We start from the raw sequence: 17,926 nt of genomic DNA, 5'->3' as shown, positions 1-17,926 counted from the left end.
TGAAATTAAATAAAATGTTATATGGGTAAGTTGTATAGAAGATTTGAAAAAGATTCAAACAGAACATCTAGCAATGAAAGATACAGTAACATAATTTAGATATTCCATGTAAGTAAAGAGTATATTTTAAATGGCTGACATAAAAAATTACTAAACTAGAAAATAGAAGAACTATGTAGGACAGTAATGGAAAGACAAAAAGATAAAAAATAAACAAGAGACCTGGAGGATGGAGGTCTGACATTACCCAAGGCTTAAGTAAAGTAAGAGAAGAGAGCTAAGGAGTCACAGCAACATCTAACAAATAATGGCTAAGAATTTACCAAAGTGTTGAAAACACCTGAAGATTTAATATCAAGATTCAAGAAGCCCCAAGTCTCAAGCTAGATAAATGGGGGGCGGAGGGGGGATGTCTTATCTAGACTCATCCTAGTGATGGTGAAGAAAACAAAAAATAAAGAGAAAATTACTAAAAGAGCCAGTAAAACAACAACAACAACAAAAACAAAAACAGTCTCCAAATGAGCCATGGTTAGACTGAGAGCTAACTTCTCAATAGATTAAAAGCCAGAAGATGGTAGGATGATGCATTCACATGTGCTGAAAGGAAAAACTGTCATCTCTTAATTCTAAAACCAGGACAAATATATTTTCCTGAATATCTTTTCCTAAATAAGGGCAAATAAAAGACAATTTAAGATAAAGAAACCTGATGGATTCACCTTAGCAGACTTTCAATAAAGAAAAATCTAAAGGATGCAATTTGGGCAAAACAAAAGTGATCCCAAGTGGAAAAATTTAAGATGCTAGAAGAAATGGGTGTTGGGTGGGGCACATGATCAACAGTGAAGTGATTTTAAATGAACATGAGTGTTGTCATGAATTTTAAAAATAATATTAACAGTTAAAATGGACTTTAAAGAGATTTTCAAATAAACAATATCAACATTTAAGTCAGGAGGAGGGTATATGGAGTTAAAGAGTTCTGAGAGCTCTCTAATGTCCAGGGGAAATAGAATAGTTTTAATTAACTGAGAGTTCTCTAATGTCCAGGAGAAACAGAACAGTTTTCAATAACTGAGTTAAGTGTACATACATATTGGATTCCTAAGGAAGTACTGAATTAATGGAATAAGAGTGACAATGCCCAAACTAGAAGAGGAAAAAAACTGAATAGTAAAAAGATTACTAATCCAGCAATAATATATTGAAATACGCTGAATTTAACCAAGAATGTAAAGTTACATTAACATTAGCAAAGCAATTAATGTAGTTCAACATTCAACAAAAATTAAATAATAGTCTCAATAGATGCAGAAAAAGAATATGATAAAATTCAAAGGCATTCACTATTTTTTAAAGTTATTAGCAAACTAAAACAACAAGTAACTCCCTCAACCCAATAATGCATATCTACAAATGCATAAAAATCTACAGCAGAGATAATGCTTAATCAGTAAACACTGAAAATTTTCACTTGAAATCAAGAACAAGATCCTTATCTATTGATACCCATCATCACCATTCCTATCTAAAGCTGGAAGACAAAAAGGAAAAAAATGAAAAACTGGGAAGGACGAAACGAAACTCAAATTGTTAGCAGACAATATGAATATATGACTTTTTCAGAAAATCCAAAAGCTAACATAGATGATTAGAATCAATACATTTAGCAATGTTGCTAAATACAAATAAATATATCCAAAAATTGCATTTCTATATGCTCAAGATAAGTTAAAAAATCAACCTGTTAATTACAATACCATAAAAAGTTCAAATTCCTAGGGCTATACTGCAGATGCAATGATAATACATTATTAAGAAAGGTTAAACATGACCTAAGTAATAAAGAGAGATACCACACTCACGGATTAGAAAAAAAAAGTGAAATACTGCAGTGCAGCTGAGTCTAAGATTTTTATGAGAATTAAAGGGCAAGGAATAATGAAGATTATATTAAAGAAGAACAAATTAAATTATTGTAGGATTTTTGTACCCAGCCTCACATCCTCTAGGCCCACCAATATCGTCCCACAGTGTAAGCTGGAAGCACCCCCTCAGCTGCACTGCAGTATTTCACTTTTTCTGTCCTTTGTTTATCTGATAGGAACCTCCTAGTGCTCACACATATGCAGCCTGGAAGTGTGAAGGACATATCCTTGAGCAGTGGGAGACAGATAGAAGTTAGTGCATGAAAGCTACATTCTTCTATTCTTTTTTTTTTTTTTTTTTAAAGGCGGGGTTTCACCATGTTGGTCAGGCTGGTCTTGAACTTCCGACCTCAGGTGATCCACCTGCCTTGGCCTCCAAAGTGCTTGGATTACAGGTGTGAGCCACTATGCCCGGCCCATTCTTCTATTCTTTGGGTGGACAATTTTGAGGTACATCCTATAAGGCTCTTCAGAGGGTCCCAGTGGGACAAAACCTGAGTTGTCCACAGTGATAGCCAATTTAAGAGCACAGCTTTAAACTGCTTTTATTTCCTTCCCTGCCTCACTCTTTCAGTCCCTCACTCCTCCCTCGCAATCACTTAGCAAAAATAAACTACCAACTCTCAAGTCCTGGACTCAGGCTCTGTCTCCTTGGCAGAGATCCAGGATAAGATAATGGAGAGACCTGCTCTATCAGATATCAACATTTATTATAAAGCCAAGTCTGGGGCAGGAAATAGACCAGATGAGTCTGAAACACCTGGTCATGCCTGAAAGCAAGGAAACTATCACAGACTATGCAATCCATCCATCCATCCATCCATCCATCCATCAATCAAATGGGATAGAGTCCAACTTGCAGGGCTCTCCCATTGGCCAAAGGCAGGATAAACCTAATTAGTCATCTTTAGATTTCACTAGAGCACCAATTCATTATTCTGGAGAAGGAAGGAAGGGAGGAAGGAAGGAAAGAGGGAAGGAGGAAAGGAGAAAAGGAGGAAGAGCCAAGAATTCATGCCTTTGTTGTATAAAATGTAATTTATGGTAGAAAAATAGTAAATGAGAAAGAGTTCTTTACGGAAAAATTCTAGCTGATGAAGGAATGTACAACAAATGATAGTACTATGTAGAAAGCACCACACTGCCACTCCTACTGAAAGGATGTAAGCCCTTATGCTAAAACTTTGGAGCAATAACTTGATGGGGAACATTATAATCAATCAAGCTGGCTGACAACATGTAAATCCTGTAACCAATCTTAATGCCATTAAAAAAACAAACAAAAAACTAGCCAGGTGCAGTGGCTCATGCCTGTGATCCCAGTACTTTGGGAGGCTGAGGCAGGAGGATCACTTGAGCCCAGGAGTTTGAGACACCATATAAAAAAAGAAAAGACAAGTCTCAAAATGGGAAAAGGTACTTATGACACATAACCAACAAAACTCCTGTACCAAAATATTTAAAGAACTCCTACAAAACAATATTTAAACAAACAAACAAACAAAACAAAACAAAACAAAACAAAAAAACAGACAATCCAATAGGGAAAAAAAGGCAAAAGAATAGGCTCTTTACTAGAGAATATCTAAATGGCCAATAAATACATAAAACATGCCCAAACTCATCAAAAACCTGGGAAATGCAATTAAAACCAGTATTCTGCTGTTCTCTTTCAGATAATCCATCCAACAGATCATAATAACAATGTACAACTATTGCTGAAAGTGATTTTGAATTGACTTATGCACAAATTTACCCCCATTTTAAGTCTCAGTGATGTCCCAAGTTGTCATTCAGACAAGTTCATACATACAGATATATCTATGTTGATGAACCATTCTCCACGATGAGGAGCCAAAGTCATCTGAACTAAGTGAAGATCTCATTTGTACCTGATTCATGATAATGTCTGTCCTACAGTTCTGTATTAATTATTTTGCCCAAATAGAAATACGCTACCCACATAAGAATTTCACTTCTGAACAAAACAAAATAAAAACCCATGAGTGGTGACCTCAAAATGAACTGGTTAAATTTAAGGACTCATTTTTAAAGGTCAGTGTCCTTTTGCTGCAAATACAGTTCCTATGCAGATGAGAAGTTGAACCTGCCCTATGGAGCCGAGCATAATTAGCCAGCTGCACCCTCATAATAAGGTGCAGATGGTTAATTGCACCAGCAAATAACTGCTTACTTGTGGGCACAAAAGCCTGTACCTAAAATCACTGAAAGTATACTTGGGACTATTTATGCTCATGGCTAACAAAACACATTTCCAAGGTTTCATCTGTGAATGGATCACAGCCAGCTCCAACACCCTGCTTTGGGGGAGAGCCATTCACGCTGCTGAGGTCTGGTTCAAGGGAGAGACCACTGGCCACAAAGCCACATATCAACTGGTGAAATATTTCTTGGGGTGCTGAATCCTTGCTGAAAAAATAACCTGAATTTGTTCTAACACGAATGAGGGGATCAGTCAATATGGTGAAACTTTGGTTTCCCTAAAACGAAAGTAAATTCTATATTGTTTTGATGAAATCCTGAAATGTTTTTTTCATAAATATCTCAACATTAGTTTTCTGAATAAGAAAAAAAAAGACCAATTTTCTTGTGCCCTTGAGGAATTTCATGCATTAACTAAGCTCCTAGAATTTAGCAAGCTGTGTTAAGAGTCACCATACCCATTGGTTGTTAGACTGTTCCAAAGCTTCATTCTAAAACACGTTCTATTAATCCCAACGTGGTAAGAATAGGATATGGGGAGAAAACAGAGAAGGGATAACTACTCCATAAAATTCATGTTTGGGAAGTCCTCAGTCAGCTGCAAAGCTTTCAGTTGAGCAAGAGGTCAAGATGACAGGGCTGGGGAACAGAATACTAATCTACTGGAATCCACACAGAACCTCTCTTCTGAAGAACTCACTGGGTTATGTGATTCTATTCAGTGTAATTGTGTACTGGGGAGGAGGAAAAGCTGTTTGCCATGGTTTTAATTGCTAAGAACACACTATCTTTTTCAGAACCATCTGTTTAATTGTAATTACAAACAGCGATGTAGAAACGCAAATGATTAACAAGTACAAAATTTCCTACCACTAACAGTTTTAACATAACAAGCCATATTGTGAAAGAGTATGCTGCCTTTTCCCTCCCTGCAATATTTCATGATTTGGCAACTGACAACCTACCATTTTTTACAGAATCTCAGTCTGGTAGAGCTAAAGTTATTAATTAGTATTCCTACATTACATCCTCCTGTTACTGCTTTTTATTAAATTGTAATTCTCTCTAGGAGTGAAGGGATTATATCAGAAATGAAATGCATAAGACCCCTTTGTTTCCATCTCCCACCAAAATCTTTGCGGTTTCATAATACACATCATCTATAATTAATCACCAGGCATATTCCAAAGCATTGCAAGATTAATTTTTGGCTTTCATCAACACAAATTTCTGCTTTCCTGGTTTTGAAATATGCTTCCCACACTGTTATTATTTTAAAAGCCAGGACTACTGGTAATTGTTTTCAGACATCAATAAAATAGCTTACCCTTGAAATTTATTTTAATTAGGGATTTTTCAAAGCCACTGCTGCAAACTTGGGTGGATTGTTTATAATAAAAATGAGCATCAACAACATAGTTGTGCAGAACATAGAATTAGGTGAAGTTGTTTAACTTAGACTTATAATGGCAGTTTAAAGAAATAAAAACAGACACAGATACAATCAGATCATAATGTTATTAGAGCAACCTTACATTCAGGACATTTTAGATAGCTTATTAAAAACAAGAAGATGCCATTTTAAAATAAAAGGGGGGATTTATGAACTGCCAGTGAAATTATAAGAGACTCTTTTTTCTAGTAATTTCACACTAATTTTTCTTTAAAGTCAAGTTGACTTTTTGGTACTCATATTAAGATGTAGACCAACACTTTAAGAATATAAGATCTAATATAGGATAGGCTAGTGTATTTGAACCAATACTTTCTAACGAGCCTTTCTATCAAGCACAGAACAATTTTTAGAAGTCTACTTTTCCTCCCTACCACCTCATGGGATAAATATGACCCTTTTAAAAATTAGAGAATGAAAACATTTTAAATCCAAGTAAATTAAAAGACTGCACGGTTTTTCAAATTAAATTGCATTAGAGGCATTTTATGATATGTCAATTTTCCTCACTTTTCCTTCTCTGCCCAACCTGAAACACTTCCAGCAATGATCCTACAATTATGTTTGCCTTATTTCAAGCCCCTATCCCTCTCAAAAGACATTTTGTATGAAGAGCAGCCAAATGCTAAGTGCTTCTGCAGTGTTAATGAGGAAACAGATCTTGGAAGAAATTATTTGATAGGAAAAGCCTGCCCTCAGGAATGAGTTGGCATTTTACTTTTAATGATGGTAACTATGGTTGAGTGTATTTCGGTCCATCGCGTTCTGAAACGTGCTCATCCCAAACCAATGATCTTTAATCTTTGCGGTCCAAGTCCTACCAGGAATCTGATGATGACTATGAACACTATCCCACAAAAGATTAATATAAACAGAAAATTTGAAGGCCCACACATTCAGGGTCAAGAAACTCTATTACACAGATCCCGAATGTGTACCAATTAAAATATGGTTTCGCTACTAACAGGCCATGGGAGTTTCCTTTCAAACTTGAGTGTTTTCATATTCTAAATGTTTTTGCTGCTAAAGTGAAAAAAAAAGTCTCAAAACTATCCTTGAAGCCTGTGAAACCATGTAACTACTAAGGGGTAATAACTTCCTTCTACTCTGTGATTGCACAAATCATTCTCACACACAAGCCAGAAGTATTCCTTCCCTGAAATAACTCTAACTTTGCCTTGTGTACAAGACATAAAATAAAATACCACCTTACAAGTATCATTTTCTAAGAGCTTTTCAGACATGCACTCATTGTCATATCTTTAGATCTAATATAGAATACTCACTTTAAATAAAAAGGAAGTATTTAAGTCCCCAGTCTGCATATATGCATTCTTCAGTTGGCATTTGCTAAACCTGAATTTTTCCATCTTTGTCACACATGTATACAGTGAATACATCCAGATTTCACATAAGATTTACTCTGATGCACTCAATAAATAATTCAATACAAAATTATTAAGAATAGTTGCCTTTGGGGAACCAGACTAGGAGAGAGAGTGGAGTAATGAGAAGCCTTTCGTGTTTACATTTCTAAGGTATTAAATTTTTTACAAGCAGTATGTAAATGACTGTGCTAAAAAAATAAGATTACAAAGTAATACATTATTTTCTAATACAGGATATGCTGGTTTATTTGAACCAACTCTAAGGCTGAAAACAACTGAAAATGCTGGTTAAAGTATTTTTTAATTTTTTCAAAAGCATCAAAAAGCTAACAAGACCTTAAGGAATTACCTAGTCAACATCAAACTGAAAACAGGAACCAAGAAAGTTAAGTGGAGCACTGAAACAAATTTGGTAGGAGATCATCCTCTAGACAAGGACACCTTGAGCTCTGCTTGTGGCTGCTTTGTAGAGCTTCCAGGAAAGGTCAACATCCGGGCTCCATCAAAGAGAGGAGATTCCACTCCAAAGGACTACACTTTCAATGTCTGGACCAAAAATAAACCCTTTCTATCCCACCATCCCCAGCTGAATACAAGGGAAGATTCCTCGGCACCTAACAGAGAGAGACGTATAAAGAAAAAAAATCCTGAAAGGTTAGAATCATGGCCAACTCTCTTAGAGATGTGCAGCCAAATTTATATCACCTGTGAACTCACTCAGAAAGCCTCGAGGTGTGATTTTTACTTTAAAATGAGCCTGGACGGGTAGTTCCCTGAGGTACCCAAGAGAGGCAAATGCAAACCCTCTCTGATGATCTTCCTTCCCTGAGGACCTCTCTGAGATCATCCTTCATCTTAGTCACCAAACACTATCCATAAGTAACTTTTCAAGGAAGATAAGCAGCTCTTGGTAAAATAAACAAGCACACTAAGCGAGCAGGAAAAGCTCCCTAAACAAGAACCAGCAAAAACATCCTGTAGGAAAAGAAACTCAAGAAGTGAAGACTAAAATAATTAAAATTAAAAATCAATGAATAGAATGTATAATTCTAAGACGAAAGTATTTCATAGCAGAGGGCCCTTGCATCTACTTCAACAACTAGAAAATAAAATAGAAATATTACCAAAATCATGTATTTTAAGACATTAAAGAGAGATAGAAGAAACAGTGTTAAATCAAGTTTAGCCTAAAGCTGCCTCCTTACATATTTTAAGTTTGGACTAAAGGTTTCTCTGTACATTGTGAACGATAACCTAAATGAAGCTATAAACAGACTGTAGCCTATTCTTGTGCCAATCACAGAGTTTCGGCCAATCAAAGGTGGCCAACTTTTCAAACTGTGTTCAAATAAGACAAGCACTGAGCTGTCACTAATCTGGCTATGTACCTAATTCCATTTTCTGTACATTATTTTCTTTTCTCTAATCACAAATCATCTTCTACCACATGGCTGCACTGGAGTCTTTCTGAGCCTACTCTGGCTCAAGAGACTGCCCATAGCACACAAAAAAGATAATACATCATGATCAAGTGGGTTTCATCCCAGGAATGCAAAGATGGTTTAATCTTTGCAAGTCAATAAATGTGATAAGTCACACAAACAGAATTAAAAACAAAAACCACAGATTATCTCAATAGATGCAGAAAAACCATTTGAAAAAAATCCAGCATCCCTTATAGTAAAAACCCTCAACAAAATAAGCATAGAAGGGACTTACCTCAAAGTAATAAAGGCCATATATGACAAATCTACAGCCAACATCATACTGACCGGCAAAACGTTGAAAGTCTTCTCTGTGAGAACTGGAACAAGAAAACGATGCCCACTTTCACCACTTCTATTTGACATAATACTGGAAGTCCTATCCAGAGCAACCAGCAAGAGAAAGAAATAAAGGGCATCCAAATTGGAAAAGAAGTCAACCTGTCACTGTTCACCAGTAATATGATTATATACCTAGAAAATCCTAAAGACTCATCTAAAAGGCTCCAAGATCTGAGGAACAAATTCAGTAAAGTCTGAGGTTACAAAATTAACATACACAAATCAGTAGCACTGCTATACACCAAAAATGACCATGCTGAGAATCAACTCGAGAGCTCAATCTCTTTTACAACAGCTGCAAAAAAATAAAATAAAATAAAACACCTATGAATATACTTAACCAAGTAGGGGAAAGACCTCTACAAGGAAAACTACAAAACACTGCTAAAATAAATAACAGATGACATAAACAAATGGAAACACATCCTATGCTCATGGATGGGAAGAATCAATATTGTGAAAATGACCATACTACCCAAAGCAATTCCCATCAAAATACCATCATCATTCTTCACAGAACTACAACAAACAATTCTAAAATTCACATGGAACCAAAAAAGAGCCCACATTGCCAGAGCAATACTAAGCAAAAAGAACAAATCTAGAGGCATCACATTACAAGGCTTCAAATTACACTACAAGGCTATACTTACCAAAACAGCATGGTACCAGTATAAAAATGGGCACAGAGACCAATAGAACAGAACAGAGAACCCAAAAATAAAGCCAAATAATTACAGCCAACTAATTTTGACAAAGCATATAAAAACTTAAATTGGAGAGAGGACACCCTATTCAATAAATGGTGCTGGGAAAATGGGGAAGCCGCACGTAGAAGAATGAAACTGGATCCTCATCTCATACTTTATTAAAACATATCAACTCCCAATGATCAAAAACTTAAATCTAAGGCATGAAACCATAAAAATCCTAGAAGATAACATTGGAAAAACTCTTTTCTGGACATTGGTTTAGGCAGAAATTCAGAACTAAGACCCTAAAAGCAAATGCGACAAAAACAAAACAAATAAATGGGTCCTAATTAAACTAAAAGGCTACTGCAAAGCAAAAGAAAGAGTAAGCAGGGTAAACAGACAACCCACAGAGTTGGAGAAAATATTTGCAAGCTATGCATCAAACAAAGGACTAGCATCCAGAATCTACGAGGAACTCAAACAAATCAGCAAGAAAAAAACAAACAATCCCTTCAAAAAGTGGGCTAAAAACATGAATAGACATTTGTCAAAAGAAAATATACTACCAGCCAACAAACATGAAAAAAAAAAAGGCTCATCACTAGTCATCAAGGAAATGCAAATTAAAACCGCAATGAGATACCACCTTACTCCTGTAAAAAACAATAGATGTTGGTGGGGATGTAAATCAGTACAACCACTATGAAAAATGGTAGGGAGATTCCTTAAAGAACTAAAAGTAGATCTATCATTTGATCCAGCAATCCTACTACTGGGTATCTACCTAAAGGAAAATAAGTCATTACATGAAAAAGACATTCACTTGCATGTTTATAGCAACACAATTTGCAATTGGGAAGATATGGAACAAACCTAAGTGCCCATCGACCAACAGGTGGATAAAGAAAATGTAGGCTGGGCGCGGTGGCTCAAGCCTGTAATCCCAGCACTTTGGGAGGCCGAGGCGGGTGGATCACAAGGTCGAGAGATCGAGACCAACCTGGTCAACATGGTGAAACCCCGTCTCTACTAAAAATACAAAAAATTAGCTGGGCATGGTGGCGCGTGCCTATAATCCCAGCTACTCAGGAGGCTGAGGCAGGAGAATTGCCTGAACCCAGGAGGCGGAGGTTGCAGTGAGCCGAGATCGTGCCATTGCACTCCAGCCTGGGTAACAAGAGCGAAACTCCGTCTCAAAAAAAAAAAAAAAAAAAAAAAAAGAAAATGTAAAATGTATATATCATGGAATACTACTCAGCCATAAGGAGGGACAAAATAATGTCTTTTACAGCAACTTGGATGCAGCTGGAGTCCATTGTTCTAAGTGAAGTAACTCAGGAACGAAAAAACAGATACTATATTTTCTCCCTTATAAGTGGGAGGTAAGCTGTGAGATGCAAAGACATACAGAGTAATGAACTTTAGAGGCTCAAGTGGGAAGATTGGGAGTAGGATAAGGGAAAAAAGACTACTTATCTGGTATAGCGCATACTGCTCAGATGACAGGTCCACTACAATCTCAGAATTCACCACTAAAGAACTCATCCATGTAACCAAAAACAACCTCTATGCCAAAAATGATTGAAACATAAAATTATAATTAAAAAAGAGGTTGTCCAATTTGCAAATTTTTCTTTGCTCTGAAATGATTCATGAATCATTCTTTAATTAAATTAAACTTAGTTAAATTTAATTTGGCTAAGGTTTTTCTTTTAACAATAGACTAGAAAAACTAAAATTTCAGAAGGAAAATGGTCTGTCATCAATGAGTTGAGGTTACTGGTCATGTTTTTCTCTGGGGACATTCGCTAATTATAGGCACAAGGAGACAATCCAGCTTGGCTCAGGCAGAGGATTCTTAAGGTAAAAGGAGGCATCAACAGAATATTTGATGCTTGTAAAATCTGGCAAGATGAACAGGAATCTAAATAGCCAGGGCCAGATTCCGCTATGGGTGATTTGCTGAGAAGTGGAACAGCATGAGAGATCTGAAGCTGAATGAGAAAGAGTATAGGGTCCTCCATTGTACCCTACTTTCCTTCTGTGTCCTGACTGCTCTGTGATCCAGCCAGTTGCAGGTGTTTTGTAGCAGACTTGAACCCAAACCTGGGCCTTGAATATTCCTAGGAACTGATAAAGATACCTAGGTTGCTGCCTACAACACTGAAAAAGAAACTAGCCCTGGCCCTGAGCCAAATTCCTTAAATTCTCAAATAAACTCCATACCTTGACTCCCTCACTGCAGTCATACTTAGGTAGAACACCTGTTTTCTCTTGCTGTCCATTTTGAGGACTGCTGCAGCACTCTGTGTTTCCCTAATAAATGCTTTGAATTGACCACTCTGGCATTTAGTGTTTCCTTCTTTCTTTGGAATCCCAACTGGCCCCATCTCTGGACAGTTTGGGGCATTCCCTCATGGGAAATCTTCTGCCGTCATTTTTGGGGGTGATTCTGGCCACAGGTGTGATGTAACACAGAACGAAATATGCTATAGTCTCTTGGTGCTTAGAACTTGAAGTTTCGAAAGAGGGAAGAGGGGCTTGCAACAAACACAACACAATTCTCCCCCTTAAGACATTTGAATAAGGTTTAACATTTGATTGGGTATGAAACAAGGAATAAACAATTGGAAACTGAAAATGTTAAAACAGTATCATATACAATAGTATCAAAAAACATGAAATACAGAACTAATAAAACGTGCAAAAGTTGCATGTTAAAAATTTCAAAACATCATTGAGAGAAATGAAAGAGGACCTAAATCAAAGGAGATACTGTGTTCATAAATTGGAAGATTCAATATTGCTAAGATGCCAGTTCTCCCCAAATCAATCTACATTCCAACAAAAGCTAATCAAAATGCCCGCATTTTTTTTTTTTTGGTCGATATCAATCTTTAATTCTAAAGTCTGTATGGAAAGGTGAAGGAACTGGTATAGCCAAATCAATTTTGAAAAATAAGAACAAAGTAGTAGAACTCAAGCTACCAGATTTCAAAATCCACTGTAAAGTTACAAAGAAATCAATTTTATGCTGTTAAAATGACTGGCAGTTCATTTCAGAAAAAAACACTATTCATATTTTTCTGGAATATTCTGTTCCATTGATAAATCAGAAATGTATTCACACATACATGATCAATTGATTAATGACAAAAGTGTCAAGGTAAGTGGAGAGAGGAGAGTCTCTTTAACAAATGGTTTTGGAACATTCACCCTTATGAAAAACATATACACCTCAACTCTTGCCTGATGTCATACACAAAAATTAATTCAAAATTCATCAAAGACCTACATGTAAAACCCAAAGCTATGAAACTCGGAAGAAAACATAGAGGAAAATCTTGTTACTTTGTGTTAGGCCAAAGGTTTTTAGGTATAACACAAAAGCATAAAAGAAAAAATTAGTAAGATTAGACTTCATAAAAACTTTTGACTTCAAAAGACATCATGAAGAAAATTGAAACCAGCCCAATTTCCTCATAGAACTGATGTTTATGGTCTTTTTAAATAAACAGAAATTGACCCTCCTGGTCTTAAGCTTGAAAGCTAAATTTGTCTTATCTGAGTTCCTTTCTTAGAAAACTGACCCACAGGCCTCCTAGACAGTATAAAGGAACTGAAACTCACCAGACCACCACATACAGACAATGAGAGATCAGATTCCTCTTCCTTACCCCTCCCTAATTCCTGTTTTCCACATTCTTTCCCTAGTATTTAAATTTCCAATTTTAGTCAGTTAGGGAGATAATTTGAGACCTATCTCCCATCTCCACAGCTGCAACACCCAAATAAAGCCTTCTGCCCTGGCAGTACTCATTGTCCCAATGATTGGCTTTCTGTGCTGTAAACAATGAGATCTAGATCAAACCCCTGGCATTTCCATAATAAAATGTTTTAAAAAGGAAAGATGTGTCACATACTGGGAGAAATTATATGCAAATTAAATATCTGACTTTTGTCATATATGTATATATATATATATGAATGATTATGGGCAAAAGATAAAAACAGAAACTTCACCAAGTTTACCAAACTTCTTCACCAAAGATACAATAACAAATAAGCATGTTATTCAACATCATTAATCACTGGAAAATGCAAATTAAAAGCAGAATGAGATACCCCTACACAGCTATAAGAATAGCTAAACTTAACAAAATTGTCACCTGCTAACAAGGTTGCAATTTGGCAGTTTCCTGTAAAATTAATACTTACCATATAACCTATCAATCCTACTCCCAGGTATTTATCAAAATACTTAATAACATATATCCATACAAAGACCTGTATGGGAATATTTATAACAGTTTTACTTATTCATAATTACCAAATACTGGAAGCAATTGTAATGTCCATTTGTTTGTGGTACATCCATTCAATAGAATAGTACACAGCAATGAAAAGAAATGAGCTACAGTTACATACAACAACATGGCTGAATCTCAAAAGCAATATGCTAAAAAAAAAAACAAGCCAGACAAAAAGGGCTATATATGTTATAATTCCATTCATGTGACATTCTGGATAACACAGAATGAGAAAACAGATCATTGGTTGCTATGGGCCTGAAGTGGGGAAGGAGCATTGGCTACAATGAGGTACAAGAGAACTTTCTTAGCTAAATGGAATCATTCTATGTACTTATTGTGGTAGGTATATATTATGGTTTGGCCGTGTCCTCATTCAAGATGACACACAAATATCATCTTGAATTGTAACTCCCTAATCTCCTTGTGCCATGGAAGGGACCCCGTGGAATGTAACCAAATCATGGGGGTAGGTTTTCCTGGGCTGTTCTCATGACAGTGACTAAGTCTCACGGGATCTGATAGTTTTATAAAGGGGAGGTTCCCCTGCACACACTCTCTCGCCTGCCGCCATGTAAGATGTGACTTTGCTCCTCCTTTGCCTTCCACTATGATTGTGAGGCCTCCACAGCCACGTGGAACTGTGAGTCAATTAAATCCCTTGCCTTTATAAATTACCCAGCCTTGGATATATCTTTATTAGCAGCATGATAACAGACTAATACAGTACAGAACTCTATATTTTCAAAACTCATGGAACTGTACACATAAAAGGGGTAAATTTCACTATATGTAAATTATATATCAATAAATCTGACTTTAAAAAATAGCTGAGAGTATACCAGGAAAAATATTAATTTTAATTATATCTCAACATAACATACAAAGTACCAATATCCAGGGTATGTACAGTACTCTTACAAATCAATACCAAAAGGATCACCGAATTTAAAATTGGGGAAAGATAAAGTCAGGCAACTCACAGAAGATCTAGGAAGTAAAAAACATTATTTTCCGATGAGAAAAATAAGAGTTTACGAACAATAAATCATGTATTGATGAGTCTGCAAGGCAAAGATCTCAAAGAGTTACATCAATGGGGATGATGAAATTTCAACTATATTCATACTTGGCTAAATTGAAAGGCAAAAAAAAATAACCTTTTAAAGAGTGATTGTCTTTGCTATTACAATCAATGGACCTCTGCCTAGATGAGCTGAGGTGTTCCTGAATACTCTGGTGAGTTTCATCAGTGTGGAATAGTCAGTCAATCCTTCCAGACACGGGAGGTACCCACAAATGATTCTAAGGATTTACCCAACCATCAAGCTAAGAGTGATGTCCAGAAAACCATATAAATGGTGACAGTCCCCTTGATATTTTGAAGGAAGAAACTCAGGTGTGAAATGAAGGCACAGCAAAATTTAAAAGAACCAAGAAAATGAAACTGACAAATGTATTCTTCTACTAATTCATGTTGACAAATGGGAAGAGTCTATAAATTGTAATTTATGCAATTTGCTTAAGTATTCTCAGAATCAAAGTTTTCTAATGGCTCAGTTTCTGAACTGGATTGCTCCTGGGCGTTTAAGGAATTTTCCAAGGATATTTTTGACTGTGTTCAACTCTGACCTGACTTAAACACTCTTTTAATTATTTATTGTTTATTTTTGGGATGAAGTGTCGCTCTGTGACCCAAGCTGGAGTGCAATGGCGCTATCTTGGCTCACTGCAACTTCCGACTCTCAGGTTCAAGCGATTCTCCTGCCTCAGCCTCCCAAGTAGCTGGGATTACAGGCATTACAAGAGCATGCCACCAGGCCGGCTAATATTTTTATTTTTAGTAGAGACAGGGTTTCACCATGTTGGCCAGGCAGGTCTCGAACTCTTGACCTCAGCTGATCTAGCCTATGGCAGAGTGAGATCATGACTCCATTCCATAAGATCATCAAAGGCACAGATTCTGTCTTACAATATTTATTTTCTCCTGCAAAACACCTAGGTTAGTACTTGGACCATGAAGTAGGACCTCAGTTACTTTAAGGAGTAAAGAGAGAGAGAATACGAAAGAGTCGTCTCAATAAAATACATCCGAGTTGACTATTCGGAAATGAAAAGGCCAAGACCCAATAGAGGCAGGGAGCAAGACACTCCAGATAAACAGGTGAGCCCACAGAGAGATCAGGACACTGTGCAGCCGGCACGGGCTAAAAGTCATGCAAACAGCCACGCACCAGCCTGACCAAGGGACACTTTCTGAGCCCGGATTGCTCAACAGTAAAGGCAGGTTAATCATTATGGGCCCTTCCTAGGGCCGCTGAGGCTGGGATCGGAGATCATACAAATAAAGCACACCTGGGGACGTACTGATCCTACATTTGACCCTCACAGTCATCCTCAAAAGAAAGCTGGGGAAGGAGCTGAAGGAGGGGGGCTTGGCACCTCATTTTCCCAGGTAAGACGGGAAATGATTCATGGGCCTGGGGTCTAATTCGAAGTTAGAAGCGAGGCAGCACCCCCAGGCCTTCTGCCCTTCAGGCTACCTGTCTGGCAGGGGTATCCCAAGAACAAAATCCGAGGTCCCGTAACTTTCACAGGCGTGAGAAGGGACCAGGGAAGGCTGAGGAGGGGAGGGATCTGGAAAGTCTGGGGAACCCCTGGGACGCAGGGCAAGGACGAGAAGAGCAGCGGACGCCCCCGCCAGTCCCCACGCCCCCCACACTTTTGACCCCACAATCTCTGCGAGGATCTCTGACCTTGTTGCACTCCGGGTCCCACATTTATTCCACCCCATTCCCCGGCCAGCACCCGCGTCCGACTCACAGAGGCCGCCGCCGCCGCCGCCGCCGCCGCCGCCGCCGCGGGCGAGGGGCTCCATACCTAGCTTGAAGCCTCCCGCGTCGCGTCTGCGCCGCCGGAGCTGTTGCTGTCCGTTGCCACGGCAATCACGGGGCCGCACAGCCTAGCAAGCGGCGCGATGATTGGAGGAGGCAAGCGTCCATAGCAACCGCCGCCCCAGCTGCTCGGTGCAAAAGAATTTGGTTTCCAAGGATTCTTAGGACACCACCTCTCTCCAAAGCCACACTTGGCCAGGCACTTGTCCTAGTCCTTTAAAGGTGCTTCGTGCATTATCTCATTGAACACCTGCCTCCCAGTGTTGCTGTGGGAATATCTTATCTCCATAGGAATTTTAACCTATGGTCCTTCGACCTCTTCAGGAGGCCCACGAATACCCTTAAGTTATGATCAAAAGTTTGTGACCATTTACCCAGTCAGATGGTCCACAGCTGTAGATTCTCAAAGGAGCTGGAACCAGAACTCTGGTTGCCCAATGCCCAAGACGGCGTAAGAGTATAAATCTCATATGCATTAACTCCATCTTCCTTCTCAGAAGCAGCAGACAAATAGCGGGCGGTTCTTCCTAGACTCCATTGATATTTATTCAAATCATGACTTGAGACATTGCCCAAAACTTTAACTCTTGACCTTCAGTCGTTCATTCGTTTAATAAATATCTATAGATGACTAATGATGGGTCATATATTTGTCATAGAGAAACTTTTCTAAGCATTGAAAGACAGCAATTGTCAAGGCAATTTCTTGGAGCTTTACTTCTGATACGGGAGACAACAGAAGCATAAACAAGATCATTTCAGATCGTGGTACTAAACAAAATGTTAAGATGTGATGAGCGCAGTAGACAGGTGGTTAGGGAGGGTATCTTTGAGGAGACGATTGAGTTTGAGATGAGATATGGGAAGACACCAGCTATAGAAGAGCAAAGGAGAGGGTGGGCAGCACAAGAAAAAGCAGCAGGAAGTTAAAGGTAGAAATGAATTTGGAGTGCTTGGGAAAATGAAAAGTCAATGTGGCTGCCTCAAACAGACACACTCAGATTGCCCTTCCCTGGCTCTTCATAATACTATCTCCTTCTCCATACTTCCTTGCTCCTCTGTCCTCCATCACACCAGTCATGTCACCCTATTTATTTCCTTCAAAGTTCTTGTAACTTTTGATTGTCTGTGAGCTCCATAAGAGACTGAGTCTCCCTTATGGTATCCCCAGCACCTAAAATAGTAACTGGTCTGGCATGGATACTA

The 17,926-nt window shown here is 38.0% G+C and overlaps 1 protein-coding gene across 3 annotated transcripts in view; it reads right to left on the bottom strand.

The window, feature by feature from the left end:
• Window positions 1-16,728, bottom strand: part of HYDIN (HYDIN axonemal central pair apparatus protein) — a 444,836-nt gene extending 428,108 nt beyond the window's left edge. For all 3 annotated transcript variants that reach the window (XM_074406071.1, XM_074406078.1, XM_074406094.1), the window contains exon 1: window positions 16,650-16,728. In XM_074406071.1, coding sequence (XP_074262172.1) covers window positions 16,650-16,704 — 55 coding nt within the window. In that variant the 5' untranslated portion in view covers window positions 16,705-16,728. The remainder of the gene's footprint in view (window positions 1-16,649) is intronic.
• Window positions 16,729-17,926: the final 1,198 nt, after the last annotated feature.

This window comes from Saimiri boliviensis, chromosome 1 (assembly GCF_048565385.1).
Source record: "Saimiri boliviensis isolate mSaiBol1 chromosome 1, mSaiBol1.pri, whole genome shotgun sequence".
NCBI lineage: Eukaryota > Metazoa > Chordata > Mammalia > Primates > Cebidae > Saimiri > Saimiri boliviensis.
The sequence above is the reverse complement of the archived record's forward strand: the minus strand, read 5'-3'. Positions and strand labels throughout refer to the sequence as shown.